This window comes from Branchiostoma belcheri, unplaced genomic scaffold, assembly GCF_001625305.1.
Source record: "Branchiostoma belcheri isolate BF01 breed outbred unplaced genomic scaffold, Haploidv18h27 scaffold59, whole genome shotgun sequence".
NCBI lineage: Eukaryota > Metazoa > Chordata > Leptocardii > Amphioxiformes > Branchiostomatidae > Branchiostoma > Branchiostoma belcheri.
The window spans coordinates 170472-192538 of NW_017804231.1; the positions used below are offsets into that span (position 1 = coordinate 170472).

Sequence of the window (22067 nt, forward strand, 5' to 3'; positions counted from 1 at the left end):
AGGTCAGTCAGGTTAGTTTGTCTTCTAAGCAAAGAATAAATAATATGATTCTGGATGTCTTAACTTGTTTTAGATTTCCATTACTCATTGATGTTAGTGTTTAGATATGAATGTTTGTGAATGTCACAATTTTGTAAGCAATAAATGATAGGTATTTCTATAATTCCTTTTCCTTGTTTTTTTATGTTGTTGGTGCCAAGTTCCTGAAAAATGTCATGTGGATTTTAACTGTTTCAACTGTTAACTCTTTGTTATCACCATGCTACAGCATTTAGTGTCACAAATATGGAGACACAAACTGTTCATTGGTCAAAGTGGTCAACAGCCGACATCACTCAAAAAACTGATAACTTCTTTATTCAAAGCCAATCGTTGGAATGTCTCAGTTCTGTGCAATCTTACAAACAAACTAAAATTGACCCCACCAAACTCATTTACCATTTACAACTTTCTCAAATCATTCTAATATACAGTATAGACTTGACAACAGATATGCTTCTGACAAATCTAGTTGCCCCATTCTAGAGCCTTGACGAACTCTTCTTCTGTGAAGCTCAGCATCTTGGCAGCTTCCACATGCATCTGTAGGTAGGAAATATATACATTACTAGTAAATGAATAACACTGTAACTTACATGTAATTTCACCAACAAATAGTATATCATGACATAGATATTATAGAAAGTGATAAATGAATACAAAGTTTACACGTCAATAAGAAAACAGCACCTTTTGTCGCTTGAGTATGTCGATGAGCTTGAGTTGTTTTTTTAATCCTGCCATGAGTTCGTTCTTCTGTTTCTCCAGACGTTTGTTCTCTGCCTGCAGCTGCTCTACTCTCCTCCGTTCCTGCTCTGTCACGTCCTGTGTGCAAGGTGAAGGGAAAATGCTTCCTGTGAGTTTTTTTTTCAACTTGAACTCCAAAATTGGGGTAGGGATTTTCCCAAGCAGCCTTCATAAACCCTGCTTTGCCTACCGGCATTGAGTCAGTTACTGAGCTAGACAAACTTGCCTTAGCTTGATGTATCTAACTTAGGGAGAAGAGATACTGCTGCAGTGAGTGTTATTTCAGTGGCAAGAAGTGGCCATGGCCCTTGTGGCTTTGCACTGAGCAAGCTTCTTAAAAAAATGCACCTGCATCTGTACATTAATGCTCTCTGAGTGCTGTGGAGTCATACTTTCATTCATTCTCTCTTAGACTTTAAAATCATTCAAGAACTTGCATTTTTAATATCGGTACCTTTGATGATGACTTGGCTTTCTGTAGCTGCAGCTTGTATTTCTCAGCCTCCTCCAGAGCCCTGTTTAACCGCACTTCTGTAGCACTGTGGTTGGTGTCGGCCTGCTTCTGCTGACGTTTCAGCGTCTCCAGTTCCTGAATACATTTACATTAATAGATTTAACATTATCCATACATGTAAGACCAACACATGTCGGCAAAACGTACTGAAACTGATTTTACAGAAACTGACTTTACACAGGGGCAGTACATTCTGCCGACATGCTTGTTTTTCCAAGCAACTACCATTTTGATCTTTACAATACAGTATTGTTGTACACAGTAGAACTTCTTTAATTTCTTAATCTATACCCCATTCCTATATCTTGACCCTGGCTGACCTTCCTGAGTGCAGCCAGCTGCTGCTCCAGACCATCCGACTTCTTCTTGGCGTCTTCAGACAGCTTCTTGAACTTCTCCATCTGAGACTGCTGGGTCTGTGTGGTCCTGGTCAGACGCCCTCGCTCCTCCTCAAGGTCTGAAACACAACAACACTTCTATCATGATATCCATTCACAACAGGGCTCAAATGACTATTTCTGCATACCTGCACTGGTGCACCTGCACCACTTTACTGCAGAACTCATTGCAATTATTTCTTTTCATAGGTGGTAACAGTCAATGCTGCAAATAAAAATCCACATACAACTTCTGTGACCTACATGTACATGTACTGTATAGATAAACCCAGTACATGTGTACATGGATGGTGCTGGTAGACAGGAGAACTACCTGCACAGCTCTTATTTTACCTGAACTAACCTGCATATGCACATGGTATTTCAAGCCCTGATGCTCTCTGTTGTTTACATTTGAATTACATGTGAATAAGATTAATAGTGTTTAGAATTTGTATCATCTTGGCTCAAGATTGTCACCTTTGATTCTTGTGACTAGTGTAGAGTTTTCGTCTCCTCTCTTGGTACATTCATGTCCCAGTCTGTCCACCTCCTCCTGCATCACACGCAGCTTGGCTTTCAGGAACCTGATCTGGGCCTCTGAAACATGAAAACATCTCGTCTTTCACTATCATGAAAGTTCATCTGTGTTGGTAGTGACATATTTAGACTAGAGTTAAAACTTTCGATCCAACACATCTCGTCTTTCCACGACACAAAATTATTACAGATAATCTTCATCAGGAAAAAGTGCTTGTCTTATTTAAACATTTTAATACCTTGTCTGTACATTAATTTCCCAAGACATCTGCATGAACTGTCAACATGGCAAGGCAGGAAGATGTTAACAACTGTTTTCTTGAAGATTGTAGTAATACTAATAGTCATTCCTAGATAAGTACAAGTACAAATGTTCCAATGCTGGTTTGTCCAGATAAACTCTTTGTTCATACCTGTGCATGGTATACATAAAAAAACACAAGCACCCGACCTGCCCCCATCTCCTGTGCAGCTGAAGGTAGAACATCGTCCATGTCAGCCAGGGTTCTCCCTGACTCCACCTCACCCTCCAGTTTAGTGATGGTTTCTGTCAGGGAGAAGTCTGACACCTCGTCAGGCACGGCTACATCTTCAGCTGCCAGCTCTGCCTTGGACCTGGGTCTGAAAATCAGGGAAGGAAGTGATACAGTAACTAATGCCTGATTTTTTTCACTGCACTTTTATGCTTACAGTTTTTACGGTCACTTCTGTACTACAAACAAATCATTCAAACAAAGCAAATTCATAACACAGTTGGGACGTAAGGAAGAAAAATCCAGCTCGTAAGGACAAGAATGTATTACCTGGAGGCTCTGGACTTGTTCCTCTGTTTGGCAAGGTTGGATGTTGGTCTGACTTTAGGTCTGACTACTGGCTCCTCCTGGGGCTCTATGCTCATATGTACAGGATCTGGGGATGTTTCTCTCCTACAGAGATACAAAGGGTTGTGATGCAGTTACTTTACAGACTTACACAGACTACATTTGCATTTAACAAACTGTACATTGTACCATCGAACAGACTCATACAACAATCATCAATGTACCACTGCATATAGATTCTTCTTTTAATCTTCTACTTTATATTTGATGACTACATGTACTAAAGTAGTCTACTTGTGACTTGTGTATAATTAGGTGGACCATACAACATATGAAATACACAAAAGCTCTACTTCTACTACTCAGTCATTGGTTGAAGTGAAATTACAGTCTATTAAAGATGACAGTCAGTTCCAACCTACCCATAGTTTTCTAGGTCGTCGTCCAGGTCTATAGTGGAGACCCTGGACAGCAGGCTGTCCTGTCCCCTCAGCACCTCCTCTGCCTCCTGTACCAGCGTGGCTGTCCTCGCTTCCAGCTCAGCGTTCAGACGCAGGTACTCCTCCTCCTTACTCAAAAGGTCACTAGACGACTTCTGAAAAATCACAGTTTGAGAGAAAAATAATCATCCAACAAAAATTACTACAGGTATTGTGAGAAGTAGAAAATGATGATATCTAATTTTACCAAGGAGGTTAGTCCTTTTTTAACCCCAACGCGACGTTACGACAAGCAAATTAGATCCAGTAGTCAAAATAGAGTAAAACATTGGCATGGGTTAGAAAGGGTCACAAAACGGTTTAGAAGTTAGAGCATGCCTGCACACCTTACTATGAAACGCATGGAAGGAAAATCAAATCCCTAAATTATAACCCCGATCGATCCTTACAGCAAAACATATGTGCAAAGATTTGAAGGCCTTCATGTTACCTTTGCTGTCCCAGGCCTTGAGTTGTTGTCCTTGCTGGAGGGCGGTCTCTTGTTCATGTTTGTCCTACTACCTGCACGACTGGAACTCATCTGAAGCCAGCAGCAAAATAATTTGTACGGATGTCAAAATATACCGGTATGTCCTTAGAGATTCATTCCCTTGGAAACACCCCCCCCCTCCTCGACACACACAAACAGAATCTTGAACGAAAATATCCACAACATCGCTATAATATAATCATTTTTGATCGAATTACGGAAATAAACATGTGCATGTTACCTTTCACAAGCAGGAATGGTCACCTGGATCGGGAAAATGTGAAATTTTAGGAGGAAAACACAAACAACTTTGAAGGTCCTGAAGAATCCCGCTCAGGTCAAAGGTTGTTCAAACACACCGGTACGCAGGTGCGAATATTACATTTCATTCGAAGGTAACAATACATTGGTATTTTTTATTTCCAGTATTGTCCAAATTTTACAAAGATTAATCCATAAATAGTAGAAATAATCAACCAATATATTTTACATAGGATAGCTAAAGAATTTGGAGAGCAGAATTAAAAGTTCGTAAAATTTCAAACCCCTTACCTTTATCCAGTAGAAGTGGTACAGTCTGTCCTGCAATCAGGTCGGGTGCGGTTTGTTATTGTTTCTCAGAATGACACAAAGGTGCGCGTCGGCAGGTGATACAGGTGAAGCCCGTGCAGCTACAGGTACGCAGGTAACAGGTGCGCGGCTACAACCACGGGCACTCGGCTCCTGAGGATGCACACGACACGCGCCTTACGGGATAACAGATCTTGGAGCTGAGATGGAGCACAAGGTAACACGTTAATCATCCAGATATCAAAATAATCACAGCAATGAGAGGTAGCAGAAAATCATGTACTGGTTATGCTATTCCCTCGAAGCTCGAATGTATCGAAAAATAAGAGAATGATAAAATTTCTTTTCACGTCACTTATAGTATAAAGGTGCCGTTCCTCGTAAATATCTTGCGTAAAAGCCTGCGGCAGGTCGGCGTGCCTGGATCACAGTCGCTTTACGTAAGACGCGGAGATGAAAGGACCACTCCGCGTACACTCGTGTGTTGGATGTGGTGTTTCTTGTCGTGAGCAGGAAAGGGCAATAGAATTGAATTCCTTTGTTGGGGATAGGGTTTGCTATAGCCGCCAGTGTCTTTCCAATATTGCACAGATATGATCACATGTTTTGAAAGCTATAGAACCGTTAGATCAAAGACAATGTCCTTGGTTACATCAAGGACATTGATATAATGTGGTTGGTTACATGCAATAAACCGTGCTGTCTTGGACCATATTTATATAATAATCATTGTGTTTTATAGCAGGGTATTCACCCTTTCCAGTTCTTATCATATCCCTAAAAGAGCCATGATTGACAACAGGTTCTTCTCCAAGCAGATGTTGGGTATGCTGTTGTGTAGGTTTATTGACATGGTATCTGTCTATGGTACAGGGGTGTTGTTGTTGTTGTTATCACGACTTGACATCATTTCACTTGCTTCTGATTGAAACCAATTCTTGCCAATTGAATATGATTCTTCTAAGAAACAATTCTAGGCTGCCATTAACTAACCAGGATAAACATGCACTGATTGGTATAGTGTGTCATGGTACAACTGTGCAGGCTTGTATCAGTATTTACACCTAATAGCTTGTACCATGTCCATTACCAAGAAAAACAATGAGTTTCATATATTGATTTTAGTTCAGTAGGTTCCTGCATATTGATCAGAAACTAAGGATCTTTTCTATCCTAAACAACATTGTCTAAATACAGTACCGTACAGTCCATTGTGATAATGTGGTCTAGACATAACGTTAACATGTGCAACTTATGATAACACTTTTTTGTACCTTGTTGTTGTCAAACATGAGAAGGTTCAAACCTTGGCCCTCTGCCATGTCTGGCAAGGGGGAAATCCACTAATTATCTAGAGGGAAGACAACTTTGAATATTTATCTCCCATGTTTTCACTTCGCCCAAACATAAAGATTCCTGACAGGTTTTGTTGTATAGTGTTACTCTTTCTTCGCGTTTTATGTTTTATTTTCTTTAACAAATCCCTTTTCACAAAGCCCATTAGTAGTCCAACCCCAAGTCATGCCCATCCAAGCATGGTAGAAGTAATTTAGTAGAAGTGCAACGTTAGTGGATAGTCGTGACAAGAAATGTTATGAGGCAAACATCAAAACCCTCAGATGCAATCACATTGTCTTGTGCTGACGAAGTTCTGCCCTAGTTGCTATGTCCCATCTAGTATTGCTGTTGTAAATAAGTTTTAAAGTACTGTAAATCACTTTATGTTCGCAGTAGCAAAAGTTAGCTGTCTGAGAAAAATGAACATGTTTGAACAGAACTATACGTTTGCAGTGGTGGCAGGTGCAGCGAAAGTTCGGCAAATTATTTCTTCAGGATAATGATAAGTTAGTTAAGAATACCGCTAAAAGTACCTCTAAAAATTGTGATTTACAGTACTTCAATCTGAGCCTACAGTAGGCCTATTTACCTTCAACTTCTCTGTGGGAACAGTACAAGCTGTACAGTATGCCTATCTTTTCTTGTATTGTCTCTTGGTTAAACCCATGTAATGCGATCAGTATATTCACTAAGTGCCTTTTTTAACCCCCAGGTGTAGTCACCAATTCTCCCAGAAGGACTTCAGTACAGATCTTCACTGCTATTGGATCAGGACTTGAGAAGATTTGTGGGTGAGGAGAGTAGAGGAAGGCCAGCCCGTGAAGACAATGCCATGGGGATCGGGTGCTCTGTTCGCTCCTCCGTACCAAGCACCGACTTTGGTGAGGATTCGCATGAGACCCTCAGGTAAGGGACTTATAAGAACCACATAATATTATCTATTTAGACTTTGATTTTAGTAACTTGGCAAGTTGTTTCTGCTGGTGAATATAAACACAACAAAGCTATGTACTTGTGTTTGTGAGTTAATTTTCAGGATTTATTGTTACAATAGATTAAATGTTTTTATTATGTGAAATATTGTTACAGTAGATTAATACTAGAGCAAAAAGCAATTTAGTCACTATCTTCAGAACAAAAAAACAAGGTTGGTCAAACCAGCTGCCCAGCTTCAATTTCACTCAAGTTACAGAACATGAAATGTAGCCCTTAAGTTATAATCCATTTTGCTCATTTATTTTGTACAATTGCAATACAATTACATGCAACCACCAGCTATACAAACAAATTAATTCTGATATATCCTCGGTCAGTGACCCGGCTGCCCAACATCTGATATATCCTAGGTCGTTGACCCACCCAGTATCTTGTTTACCAGAATCAAAGCACTTCATCTAATAAGCAGACAGATACATTTAAAGAGGGCATAATCCATAACAATCCATATAATGTACGCATGGATAAATTTGCCCACATGTTAAGAACCACCGGTATACTAAGTGTCTGTAATCTTTAACATGAAAACAGCCTACAGTAAAACATTTTGTATACATTATACATTATGACATACATTGATAGTTTTGAAAAATGATAATTTTGTGTCTGAGACAGACATTTATAGTTTTTTTAAAACTTGCAAACCATACACTAGAAATTAATGTCTGACTCAACATTAAACATCTCTAAAATCCCAGTATAAAATATTGAAGACAGAAGAACAGTTATGATATGCCAAGTTTTCTATCCTTTTAGCCCAGCAGCTAACATGAAACCAGGTATGTGTTTTTGCCTACACTTGATGCTTGAGTGGCAGAGCTGGAGAATGGGAGTCCTGTCACTGGGTCAACAGTGGCATTCACTAACAGGGCAGCTATTGTGTGCAAATGCTCTGATCCTGCTGTGTTTAGTTAGGCTTTTCTGGAGAGTCCATTTTCTCAGGGTCTCCATAGCAACTGAGTTAAGAAGTCTGACTGAAAGTTGGTCCACAGGTCAGTCTGTGATGCGGAAAGTCTTTTATTGATCGTGATGTTTGGTGGACCATAATGTCCAAGGTTGATACTGGGTAGTCAGCAATGTTTAGAAGATTAAAACAAAATGCAAACTTTTTTGCTCTAATTTAGAAAATTCAAACGAATTAATATTTTCATAATGTATTATTATGAAGTTGATGATTGTTTAATTGATTTTTGTGGTAAAGTATAAGCAGTTATCGACAAAATTGGCATCAGCCAACTTCACTGTAAGGTTGGCCTTCAGTAAATATTTCCATTGGCAAGGTTAGATTTTTGTCATGTCTGTAACTTAAGTGAAAGGTAAGAAAGATACAAGAGTTTTATTCCTTTGACTAGTCTAGGAAACATATTTACCCAGAATAGATGACTTTACATGTTTGTAGGTACATTTTTAATTTGAAGGAGCTGAATTTTAGGCATTCCAAATAGATTAGCATCAAATTCTCCAAAGTCATTATGTAAGATTCTCCAGACCTACAATGTTCATATCATATTCTTATCATCAGTTAGTTTTTTCTGCTGTCTATAAGTTTGGGCATATCAAAGACATTTGCCATTAGATGAAGGACACACTGTGGCATTTAAGAGGTAAATCAGTTTTTTGTTCGAGTTGTAACAGTAGCACTTCATCCTCCATACAAGGGTCTCTTATCTTCTAACACGTGTACTGCACATATGTCAGCTGGCTTTTGATTATCAGCACTGCAGTGCTACATTTACACCACAATGGTACTACATTCACAGACAAGAGCAATTAAGTACAGCAGGGCTCAAGATGCTTATAACCTGCAATCTGGAAAGTTTTATCAGACAAAGAAGAAATGATAGTATCAGCCATTTATTTTTATTGAGAAATGAAGATATTGAAAGATTTTTTCATCTTTAGTACTTACTTTAAATTTTTCTATTGGGGCTAGAATTGCCATTTAATATTGAGTCCTACCAAGCAATTCTACTAAATTACAGGTGAACATTCTTGCTGGATATTTTGATAAACCTCAATATTTAGATATGGTATTACTGAATAAACCATAATTTTGCATGCATTTTACAAAATACACACTGTCATGTAATACAAATCGGTGCCATGTTGTACATTTAGTGTACCAAGCAATTAACGACCATGTAGGTCAACTAATCTGTAACAGCCGCACGTCCCACTCAGTGTCAACCCAAGTCACACATATTACCTCCTTCCAGAAATTGCTAATAGCATCATAAAACATAAGATATGTACATCAAAGAGAACAGACATACACTTAAAGTCTTGAAATATTTGCAAATTGCTGCACTTTTATTTGGCAGATTTTGCAATCACTCATCTATCTCCACTGCAAAAGCTTATAACACCTGTGAACTGGCACAGGCATCTGTATTATGTCAGTACTTTCATGATTATTGTTTCAGCTGCACAGTCAAAGATACGGCGATCTCTTTGATTTTCACGTTGCTACAAAATCGAGGTTCCCTTACACCCAGCAGAGAGGAGATGCCATCAGCATACCTAATGATGCCTGATTAGCTCTAGGGTATGTCAGTAATGGACCATCTGATAGCTTTAACAATTTGCTAAATGACAGGCCATCGCACCAGAGGAGAGATACGGCCTCCCTGCCATCCCGCGCTGTCATTCTGCAGTCTCCTGTGGGTTGGTGACGTCAGTGGGATGCTGGGAACTATGGAAACCTTATCTTGTCTTGTTGCCAGAGGTTATGTGAAGCGTAGCGTCTCAGCAGGGAGGAACGACAGCATCTGTAGAGAGTATCAACAGTAAATTGATGTCCAGCTGCAATCGGATTGATTTCAAGTCTTTGAAAAAAGCTACATGCAGTTGTAACTTGTAAGTAATGAAAAAGCAAGAGAAATCAGAAAGCAAAATGTGAAGATTTTACAAAATGCCGAAAATGGGGAAAATTATTTAATTGTCTTGGATTTTGGACAGACTTGTAGCTATTGTCTTTAAAATTAACAGTCATGTGCATTAACTAAAAGTTATATAATTGTGAATTTATATTTACCTATACCAGGGCTCAAAATACAGGGGGTACTTTTTTCTGCATACCTCCACTGGTTTAGGTAACATTGAAAATCATCTGTACCAGACTCAAACTTTGACAAGTATGGATTATGCTAAAAACTGTTCAGAAACAGTATGTTTGATATATACCTAGTAGACATGTATGATAGGTGGTAAAAGTCATCCAAATGCAAATAAAAATCCATATATACCCACATGCATATAAAAGTAAACCCAGTACATGTACCAGTACAGGTTAGGTATAGGTAGACATCAGAAATACCTGCACAGCTCCAATTTTACCTGCACTAAGGTGCACATGCACCCAGTATTTCGAGCCCTGCTTACCAATCTACCGATGTTCAAAGTTGTATTTTCCATTTGCTCACTCTGTGTGCTTTTTCTGCCAGTGGGACATACGTGCAGTAATCATGCATCAGTTGGTGATTCTGGCAGGTTGTTTTTGAAATTGTCCGGAGTTGAAGTTGACAAAATACTCGGCCATCTAATGGGCTGTTTGATGTGCAGCCAGTCTGAAGGGCAGAGTCAATAAGTTCCCATGTGCTGACGTCAGTGCAGCGAAACAGAGCTTTGTAATCACTTTCGCTTGCGGCGACCACGACATTTCATCTCTCGGCCCTCAGAGATTATTCTGTGATACTGCAGCAGCTAAACCTTTAAGGAAAACTTTTCAGATAATATCAGATGTTTCTGGCTGCCAAGATGTAAATTCTAAGTGTTTGGCAGGGTCAACAAAAGACTTTGAGACATTTTTTGTATATCCGTGAATAGTTTTGTCAGATTGGTAAGTCACTGAATAAAGAGACTCTTTTTACAGAACAAAAGTGTTTTATTCAGCCAATGATTCAGTGACCATCTGTCTATAGCAGCGACACGTGCAGACGGTCACCAAAACGTTGGCTGAATAAAACACTTACTAGATTTGTATAAAGACTATCTTTCTTAATTTTGTTGCTCAAATCTGTAATGTGAAAAATCTGTCTGAAGATGAATTCCCTCTCTGAAAGCCATATGGTACGCATTATTAGCTAAGGAGACATCAATTTCAAAGCGTGACATTGATCACGCAGTGTTCCATGTCTAGTGGGAACATGAGAGTGAAAGAGACTCCTAGTGTAGTCTACTGTTGTCCAGTTCACCAGATCCATTACAGGAGTGATCCAAGGTACTCAACTGATAAATAACAAATCTGAAAAGACTTGGCAATGTTGTCGAAGGAAGTGTATTCCTGGGTTTTCCAAACACCACATCGTGCATGCCTAAGGGAATGGATAATCATACAACCGAAAATGGCAAGCAGAAACAATCCCCACTGGTAGTCTTTATGTTAATTGATCACAGGTAACATTCGCAGTGTATCACACATGTACACTTTTTACGCTTTCTGCTATTTACGTTATTTACAGTTTCATTATTTAATTTTTAAAGCCACTGCAATATATGATATAGCAGCCAAAATTATTTTGAGCCTTGCCTTGTTTTGAGTCCTATGAAATATCATGATAGAGATTTAGATTTTCATGATAGAGATTTAGATTTTCAGGTACTAGTAACACATATGCATTGGTCCTCAAACCCACGCACAGACTGTGTACTGAAAATGTAATCTCCTTGATGTATTGTGTAGATCTAATTACTGTTTCCCCATCACATTATGAAATGGAATTGAACGTGGGTGCCCTTTATTAACTGTTAGCTGTGGGAGGTTGACAACAGCTGCTGTATGTGTCACCAGGGAAAATTGCAGTTAATAATATTACAAGAGTTACAAGTGTGTTGTATTGAAGAGTTACCTTTAGTTGGCTGTACTATAATCCATTATCTTTTTTCCTTATGACCTGAGCTTCACATTGCATCAGGATTATAAGACACAGTATATTCAGGTGTAGCAGGTGTAAGAAACAAGAGGAGCAAGTAGAAACAGATAAAAACCCCTGGCCCCGGGTCGGGGTTCGAACCCACGACCTCCCAAGCACCAGCTTCAGACTCTGACACTTGAACCACTCAGCCAAAAAGGTCTCGACCCCTCGGCCGGGTCAGTTGGTAGCGCCTATACACCCCCAACCGTTACACAGGCAAGAGTATGCCCCTTACCTGGCAGTTATGTTCTGTCCAAGGGTATATTGTACTACACTGGATAGAAGTTCTTATTACTGTGCATATCACTCCATGTTGACATGTTTTTTGCTTATGTGTTGTTCAGGGCTCCATCGTCGGGTGCCTCTCCACAGGTAGGTCAACGACCTCGTCTCCGTCCACACCGCATCAGCGCCACGTCCTCCAGCAGTGTGGCAGTGACCTTGTACGACCTTGGCAATGGAGAGGACCCTTTCCCGCCAGAATCACAGGTGATTTGTGAAGTACATGATTGTATACTGTATAAGTGTATTGTTCACTTCAATGTCTATCATATCATATCATAGCAAATAGTTACACTGTTACTATCAAGTTCTGAAACTTTAGGGTAGTTGCTATCAGCTTTGATTAGTTTCAATGTTAAAGAACCCTGGCCATATTTTTCATCCATTAGCAATCCAGCCATGCTGAGGAAACACCCCCGATTGTGCGCCGACTGACGCTCACGACCGTGGAGATTACCAGTCACATTCAGACCACGGAAGTCACCATCGCACAACCTCGTGAGCAACCCTCCCAACCTGGCCCTCAGAAAACCTCCCAGGATGCAACAGATCAAAAACCACCCAGCCAGCCCCAATCCAAGGATGCAACAGGTCTTCAATCCCAGGATGCCCCAGCAGGCCTGAAACATGCTGCTGTTGCATCATCCACAGAGCCAAGACCCCCTAAGCCCCCACCAGCTCTGCCTGATTTGAGAGACTTCTCTGAGAATGAAAGGAAACTGTTGTGTGGGAGAGTTGATGCTGATGTTACTTTAAGGCCCAAGCTCATCAGGGTATATGTAGTGTCTTGTGCAGAAGGTAGGTAGAACACTTTACCAGTTCTAATGATTGATGGTATCAATATATACCAGCTGGTGACTAATGGCCCTAATAAAAATTCCCAATGTATACATTTATGTTGGCTTACAATTATTCAGCATTTGGCTTGTATTGTGCCAAAGCATGCCTATATTCCTTTCTAATGGTTTTGTAAATGTCTTCTTCTTCTTCTTCTTATCCGAGTTTTACGTCTATTGATTCCCCGAATCGGGGGTATAGACGTGCTTGCACAGGTGCATGTTCGGGCTTGTCATTTTGCCCCTCAGCATGCTGAGGTGCACAACAGCAAGCCTGTGCAAGACTTTTTTTGAAGCAAGGTTTTTACTGACTGGATGCCCTTCCTAACGTCAAACTCTAAAGTTTTTGACAGCTTTCAGAGACTGGCTGTAGGAGAAAATGTGTGTTAAGTGCCTTTCCCAAGGGCACAACATCGGGGTATGTAGTAGGTGGATTTGAACCCAGGGCCCCCGGGTTCCGGGCCGAAAGCCCTACCACTATACCACACGACGCCACCGTCTTATATCAGTAAAATCATATTGGCACACAGGTAACTAATTCAGATTTTGAATTGCTATCCATATGGCTTCTGAAGGATGTATATGAAGTATGTAGTCTGACATTTTCTATGTGTACATGTTTGAGATTTTTGTTTGTCAGATTCCACACAAGAAAGAGCGGTGCTGAGGGAGAGAGTCAGCCCAGCGCTGAAACATCACTGCGGCATGCTGGGATACCAGTTTGAGCTGGTGGACGTGTGTGAGGGGGTGTCCGAGCAGGAGGTCAACGACCCTGAGTTCCTACAGGCCGCGCTGAGGGAGATGGACGTCTGTATGGAGACGTCTCTCGGACCACAGCTCGTGGTACAGAGATTTAAATTATTCTTAGGAATGTCATAATAACAGAAAGGATTTAAATGGATACACACAACTTACTAACTTAAAGGTAAATTCTGAAAGCATTAAAGCTTTCAGATGGCATTCGCCATCTTTCTTCAGCTACTGATGAGAGCAGTCATGTGATCAAAAGGTTATAAGGTTAAAACAGGTCACATGATGGTGTTGTGTAGGCGGTAGTCAGGAATGTCTTTCATTTTAGACAACCTGTCATTTCAAAGACCAATTAAGGCAGCAAACCACCTCTTTCTTGGTAACATAATGATTGACTCTTTTTTGCATAAGACCATTTTTCATCATCATAAAATGTCAAGGATGTGGTTGCTTAGTACGAAACATGGGTTATGAAAATTTTTTTATGACACTGGGAATATGAAAAATCCTGTTCATGTAGTACTGTCCTATAACATTACTTGTTACATTCTAGCCTCTGCATGGTTTTCATTCATGCAATAACTATAATCATCTTAATACATAATTCTCCAAAAGAAGTTTTGTCCCAAAACATGAAAGAAATTTAGGACATAACTCCTCTTGGTAAGTTATGAATATGATAGGTGTTGTATGTATTGAATTATGACAGAGGGGCTAGAATGTAATAAGTTAGAATACAACATGAATAGGATCCCAGTGTCATTGAAAATCCCAAAAAATCCCTGTGTTTTTACCAAGGTGTTCTTACAGACATTTCTTGCTCTGCCTTGTTACACAGATTCTGTTTGGCCAAAAGTACGGCAGGTTGATGTGTCCCACAAGCATCCCAACTGAGACGTTTGACAAGTTGCTGGCAGCTATCAACAACAGTGATGATAAAGAGACACTCTGCACCTACTATCGCCTTGACAACAACTCTGCTCCTCCCTCATACCAGTTCCAACCAATCAGGCATGAGGAGGGAAAGATGGACAGCTCTGATTGGTTGAATGTGCAGGAACGGCTTCTGAGAATCTTGAGGGAGGGGCTTGATGAGGAATCAAACCTCCTTAAGTCAGGTTTGTCACTCAGGATGTTACAAGTGCCTATAGATTGGCCAATATCTAGCAGAATTCAACAACATTGCATATCTCAAAACTCAACCACCTGTTCCACATTCCAACTGCTAACCACCAAGGAAAATACAGTACCATCAAAATCAATTCAGACATTTTGGAGTAAACAAAATGCAGATGAAAGCATAGCCTTCCTCAGCAGAGGCAATTAGCATGCATTTTTGAGTTAAAAGAATTGTTTTGTTTTTCCTGCTGCAGCTTTGGATCACCAGCTGTGCCACGCCTTCAGCCACCCCAAACTGCAGGCCAGTCAGGTGGCCTGGTTCACCCGCAGGCTGCTGCAGCTGGAGGAACACCTGGCCGACCCTCGGGCGCAGCACTTCCTGGACATCCTGCCGGGGGGCGCTGTGAACACAGATGCACAGCAGAGGCTGCAGGGTCTGGTAGAGGGAACAACATCTCAGCTGTCAGAGGTAAGGGGAACTAGACAGGATTACAAGGAAGGATGAAAAGGAAATGTCAGTGGAAGGTCTGGTTACAAACTCCAAGGTCAGTGACAATTGTATTCCTCTAGGAATGGAATGTTAGGGTGGACCTTATACTGTAAGTCATTTTGTATTTGCTTGAAGATATGTAGCCTTAATCTTACACAATCTCTTCCTGTCAGGGACTGATTCAGTCCTGCTCCCTGAGAGGTAGCTTCTAGGGGCATGACTAGTGGAAGGGTTGTTACAGGTGTGATTTAGCCAGGATACTTGAAGATGTAAACTCTTACTGTACCATCAAAATCAGTTCAAACTTCTACCTTCCGATAGGCAACCTGCATGGCTAACAACATTCCATGGGCAGACGGAGGGATAGACCCCAGAGCTAACCCTGCCCATCAGGAGTACCTGGACTGTCTGCAGACCAGGTGTCAGGCTGACCTGACCGCCATGGTGGACAGGGCAGTTACAGAGGCACAGGCTGAGGAGCAGGACAGCAGGCTCAGTCAGTCCATTCTTCTTCTTCTTCCTTTAATGCCCACTGATCATTCTGGCATACTCATTTTTACCGGAGTCAAGGAAGGAAAGTGTAATGTGCCTTTCCAAAGGGCACAAGATTGGTGACTTGGCATGTTTTGAACCCAGGACCTCCTGGTTCTGAGCTGAATGCTTGATTGTTACTCTGTTGAGTTCATAAAAACCATGCCATTATATCAAACTTTTTCTCAGTCATTGTGAATAATATGTTAAGGATTATGAAATTATGATGTGATATGACAACAGGCTGACTACACCTCTCAAGCTTTGCTTGTTGCCTTTCTTTCAGAATTTGTCAAAACTCTGAGTCTTGAGTTACAACAGCAAGCAGACTTCTGCAACACAACTTCTCAAACATTCCACGGGCACGACAAACTCCTGAACGCGATCGGATCTCACCTCCGCACGGAGAACACCCTCCCATTGGTCATCCACGGCACGGACGGGTGTGGCCGGTCAGCGCTGGCCGCTAAGATAGCAGAACTGGTTCCTCATTGGCAGACAGAGATAACAGCATGTGTCTACAGGGCTGTTAGACTGGGACCCAGCCACTTCAGCGAGGAACAGCTGCTCTGGAGCCTGTGTGAACAGCTGAGGTTACTATATGGACCCAGCACCAGGAAGATGCAAATGGTAGGTGCTGTGGGATTTTCAGCTGTGCTTCGTTGCTGTCAATAGCTTCAAAGGTTATTTCACCTCACTTACTGTACTCCATGATGTTTCTACGTGAAAGTTCCTATTAATTCCAGGTACATGTATGCTATAGAGAACTCGTCATTCATTTTGAATTTGATCATGCCTAAAATCATGCAATTTGAGAGACGTGAATTCCAAATCATTATCTATTGTTTTTTTCGTGCAATTCAACTATTTTGTGTTTTTATTGTGATGTGCTTTATCAAAATTTCATTACATTTTTGCTTTCCACAGGAAATGGGTAGTCTTGCCCAGGACTTTCAATATTTCTTGTCTAGAGCTACACCAGACAGACCCTTGCTGCTGCTTCTAGAGGGTCAGCTACAGGGTGGGGAGGGGGGCACATCTCTGGCTTGGCTGCCGACCTCCCTGCCTCCCAACGTCAGCATGGTGCTTATTGTCAAAACCACTGACATGGAGACAGCCCCTTTCTTAAAGGTATGTCAACTTCATTCTATATTGGTGGGTAGAAAGTAAGTTTTCTTTATCCTTGTAGCATTGTTTCTGCCATAGCTGTGTTTGAAAATGTATAATTTGAGATTCTAGGTGACCAGACACGTCTTTCAGAATATAAAATATACATTTGCTGTATGTGTTGACTAGTTCTTGTGATGCAGAAGAGTACAGTAGTGGATGTATATCGAAATGTCCAGAATTTATCTCAGAATTTGTAATTTATCCAGTAGTAGAGTTTGAATTTTCTATGACTTTTGCTGTTGTCTTAAGGTTTCAGCTGTGTTATTTTTTCCAGACTCTGCCACCTGACTGTTTCATGGAGATGTCTACCCTCCCTCCGGACGAGTGTATGACCATCGCTGACCAGCTTCTCAAGGACAACCAGAGAACTCTGTCCCCCAACCAGCGGGAGACATTCCAGGCAGCTACCGAGAAGTGCCCCCTTCCCCTGTATGCAACTCTGGCAGCCCAGCTTGCTACGGTATGGAGAAGTGATGACTGCGACGTACAGTTACCCACAGATGTTGTTGGTTTGGTGAACCACATGTTGGACAGGCTTGAGGCGAGACACGGCGCAGAGCTGGTAACTGCTGTGGCCAGGTACATCACCGTGGCCAGGCACGGACTCGACCAGTCTGCTTTGTTTGGACTGTTACTACAGAACTCTGAAGTGTTGAGGTTAAAGAAGGGAACAGAGTTACACAGTGTGCCACAGAGTGTTGTCCTGAGGTTGCTGAGTGATATGACTCCTGTCTTGAGTAAAAGAGTGCAAGAGAGTATGGTACTTAGAACATGGAGGTCACACTCTATCGCTGACATCATTGTCAGAAGGTACTTGGGAGCAAAAGATGATGTCAGAACTGCTCATGTTCATCTGAAGGAATTCTATAACAGAATGGTAGCTACAGGGCAAGGTGCTGATCTACACACACATTGGGGTCTCGTGGAGTTGCCTTATCATACATTCCAAACTGAAGGACATCACAAAGCAATCGTGGAGTATTTTCTGAAGTTTGATTGGCTGGCCCGTGCACTTTTTGCTGGGAACGCAACTCTCATTGTCAGTGATGTCAGCATGGCAGCTCATGCCAACCCAGACAATAGTGACCTCTGTCTGTTAAGTGCGGTACTGCAGCAGTCAGCAGAGGCGCTGAGCTATGATGGCAGACAGTTCTGTGTTCAAGTCGTGGAGAGGCTGGTGGATGTCATGAAATCTACTTCGAAAGACAGGTTTCCAGTGATGTGCAATATGTTCAAAAGTGCAAGCGGTTCTCCCTGCAGGCAGTTCACCACTTCAAAAGTATTCCTGAAACAAGTGGCGCCACCTAGCAGCTCATCAGGGAAAAGCAGGAATGGAACCACATTTGAGAAGGCAGAGGAGGAGGAAGGGAACAGTGTGGACCCAGCTGGTGATATCCTGACAGGGCTGTTTGTGGTCAAAGATGACCCAGATCATGTGATCTCCGTCTCCATAGCGACAGGTGAGATCAGACTGTGGGACGTGCACTCCCAGACACCTGTGCAGGTGATCCCAGGTGTGGACCAGCCGCGCCAGGTGTGCTGCATCAACGCCCGCCATATTGTTGTTCTATGCAACCGACAGCTGCAGGTGTATGACCTTGAAGCTGGCAAACTGGAGACGACCTTGAAAGGCATTATGAATGCCACCATGCCGTACTTTGGTATACACGACAGCGACCACGTTGTTGCGCTCTCTCGGAATCGGATGTACGTCAATGTCATCAACGTGACGAGTGGAGATGTGGTTTCCACATTCAAGGCTGGAGAGGTGTGTACTGACATTGTATAGACTCTTAGTTCACTGACCAGAATTGTATGGTAATTGTTGTCAACTCAGTGCTGAAGCTAGCACAGAACTAGGCCTCAGGAATCTTAAATGTTCCCCTGTACTTCCTCCTACAGGACCGTTTTTTGAATAGTTTGTTGATCAGTTCTAACGGAGAGACGGTGGTGTGCGGGGACGAGACCCAGAAGCCCAGCCCGCTGCTCGTCTGGGACCTCATCAACCGCAAACTGGTGCACGACCTGAGGATCATGGGTCACGAGTTCAACGCCAGACTGTCGGCCATCACAAACAACGGCAAATATGTGGCCTCCTGTTGTAAGGTGAGATTTCTATGCAGGTTAGCTAGCATTTCATCTGAAGATAGGTGTACTGGATGACAATCGTTATTACCTACCAGTACTCCAGTATTTCCAGAGGTAAAGTATATGTTTTGACATCCCTGTGTTCTGACATAGGGTTGCAGGAATGTAGGTAGACCATGGGGATGTCTTGGGGACGTAACAGGTTCTGAAGTTTACATCAATAGTTGGGAAGGGGAGCAAACTTAGACTATCATGCATGGTATGAAGAAAATTACCAAGTACTGTTTGTATAATTCTAGGAGCTGATAGACCCGGATGTTAGTCTAGTCATCGTGTACGACCTGAAGACTGGACAGCTGTTCAAGAAGCTGAAGCCTGGAACAGCGGTGGTCAGCCTGGCGCTGTCTGAGGAGTCCATGAGTGCTGTGTTGGGCTGTGGGAATGGGCTGGTACAGGTGTGGGACCTGCTGACTGGGGCCTGTAGGTGAGATATAGCCTGTGATTGTTTAGTGTTACAGATGATACAACGTTGTCCCAAGGCACGGCCGGCCTTTTTCTTGCTACCAAAATATTCTCTAACAGGAGAGCATAAGTGTAATAGTACAAAATGATACATTAACAGAAATGATACCTTTTGCTTTTGGTAGAAAATCAATCAACAATATTTTCTCCGCAGACATGTTCTGGAAGGCCACACCCACCCCATAGACACCCTCCAGCTGGCTGCTGAGGGCCGGAGGTGTCTCACCTTTGACCCTTCACACCATGACCTCAGCATCAGGGTCTGGGACATTATGGAAGGTACTCACAACTTTGAGACATGAACAGCTTTGAACACTATGTTTGCATTGGCAGAGATGCATACCATTTAAATAGGAAAATTTGGTGTAGCAGCAGTGTAAAATTCCCACTTCCCATTCACGGCAAAGAATACTGCACTGTCTCTGGTGCTGAAAGTGTGAGTGTTAGACTTTCTTACAGTTGCAACCTTTTGCAACGGTGGTAGAATTGGATTCAAAAATGTGTCTCCAAATGCCATTTCCAGCAGTGGTGTTTTGATTGTAATCCATCCTGATCTTCTGTTTCCCAGGTCAGTGCCTGGCTGTCCTGACTCCTGACCAACCAATCAGCTGCTGCCAAATCATGGCTGATGGAGAGAGAGTTGTGATTGGTCTACAGGGCAGAGATGACATCATCACTTTGGAACTTCAATCTTCAACATCATCTGATCAGCTCCCTTAGAAATTGTAACATAAGAATAGCACGTTGCCTATTGTTGTGCAAGGCAGACATTGTTATTTTTTAATTGCACATCAGCTGGGCTGATCAGTGAGACCACTAGGTAACAACTTGTATTGTAAAGTTGATGATTTATAGGAGCTGTAAAATTATGTTAGGTGATGTACAAAAATTGTGCCAATAGTTGTCATTGAATAGGACAGAATTTTGTGTAGACCAAGATTTTTGAAAAGATCTTTTTCATGACAGTGTCAAATAAGAGCAAACAATGTCGAGTCAGGCAAAAAATCCCTTGGAAATTTCTTTTTATAGTGGTAAAAAATACAATGAATAGGGATATCCTTTTTGTATTGATGAACATCCTACTGTATATTGTCTTCATGGTAACAAACAATAAGAGGATTGTAAATATATGTTTTTAAGTGTAAGAGTTCTTATAAGAATTTTTCTCTTTCATAAAGGGTGGCAGAATGTTTCTTTATTTAAGGCCTGGTCAGTTGTTTATGTGTAATTCTGATCTTCAGTGAAAAACATCATTGGGAACAAATTTGTGCTATAGATCACAATTATGAACAGACCTGGGGTATTTGTGTGACAATCACGTATGTATGAAAAAGAAAATAAGACAAGGAAGTTTAAGAATACATGTATTACATTTTGAAAACAAAATAATGTCACCCAAATCACTATCCCAGAAAAGGATTCATACCAGTAGTTGTAACTGTGCTATATGTAAGGATTCCAGCTTATTTCAATTTTCCTACCAACTGTCTGGTAGTAAAGAAACTGTCATTTTACACATTTGATAGGTGACATCACTCTCTGTAATGCTGATAATTCAAACAGACCCTTTGGGCATCTCATAGCCAGTCAAACAGGGCAGCTAGCACATTACAAAAAGAACATTCTTTTACACTAGCCTTGTGTATCTATTCTCATGAACATGTAATGTAGTTCATGTCATCTGGACCAAAGGTCATGTGGTGTTCAAAGCTGGCTAGAAAGTACTTACTATTAGACAGATTTTCTCTGATAAATTCCCAAGTTGTGAAGCAATAATTGATATTGTGAAATTCCAGTTTTGCATGTACATACACAGACCGTGATACGAGTGTAGACTGTTACAGCTAAGATACACACTTCTTTGGCCATTCTTCAATTTGCTTTTTAAAAATTTTATGTAGAATTCCCCAATTAGCCACCCTGAGAAATAATTTCAAAGTAGGATGTCAAGTGAGAATCTCCAAGCAAATGTAAGCTCTGGTATGTTTGTATCTTTAAAAACTGTACATATGATACATGTGACAAACAGTCATCTATGGCCAAGGTCGAGGATCATCTCTGTCAGCATAATGTTGCATAGAAGCGTTTGTGCTTGATGTATTGACGTGGTTTGTATTGTGTTTGTGCCAAAAGAAATAACATTCCAGCTCAATCATATCGCCAGATCGATATACGAACATATGTGTGTTGTAAGTTGTTTGTTTCAGTTTGCTTGTTTGTTTGTTGTTAAACCTGTTTTTATTTTACAATATAAGACAACAATGAAGATTGTTGGTCCTGTTATTCTTTTCAGGCAGATTACACGCAATCAATTAACGCACCACCTGGCAGTTTGTTTTTGAACCACAGGCAGCAGGACAAAACTTTATTGTCCAGCTTTTTTACCCTCAATGAAAAAAATGAATATTAGGCATCTCATTGCACAATGCACGACTCATAATCGGATAAATCATCT

At 41.4% G+C, this 22067-nt stretch overlaps 2 protein-coding genes across 2 annotated transcripts; one reads left to right on the top strand and one right to left on the bottom strand.

Annotated features, from left to right (window-relative positions):
- Positions 1-32: 32 nt before the first annotated feature.
- On the bottom strand, positions 33-4365 carry LOC109482114 (testis-expressed sequence 9 protein-like). The gene is made up of 10 exons (XM_019784806.1): positions 4249-4365; positions 3969-4058; positions 3461-3633; positions 3021-3143; positions 2669-2838; positions 2158-2277; positions 1621-1757; positions 1241-1375; positions 730-864; positions 33-582 (listed from the first exon to the last, which is right to left on the bottom strand). The coding sequence occupies exons 2-10, from the start codon at positions 4056-4058 to the stop codon at positions 508-510; spliced, it is 1158 nt and encodes a 385-aa protein (XP_019640365.1). The 5' UTR covers positions 4249-4365; the 3' UTR covers positions 33-507.
- A 206-nt stretch (positions 4366-4571) lies between these two features.
- Positions 4572-21796, top strand: LOC109481940 (NACHT domain- and WD repeat-containing protein 1-like). The gene is made up of 15 exons (XM_019784558.1): positions 4572-4794; positions 6628-6821; positions 12169-12313; positions 12496-12904; positions 13583-13785; positions 14531-14810; positions 15066-15280; positions 15623-15797; positions 16119-16462; positions 16760-16963; positions 17277-18770; positions 18905-19108; positions 19390-19574; positions 19767-19891; positions 20181-21796. The coding sequence occupies exons 2-15, from the start codon at positions 6748-6750 to the stop codon at positions 20330-20332; spliced, it is 4209 nt and encodes a 1402-aa protein (XP_019640117.1). The 5' UTR covers positions 4572-4794; positions 6628-6747; the 3' UTR covers positions 20333-21796.
- Positions 21797-22067: the final 271 nt, after the last annotated feature.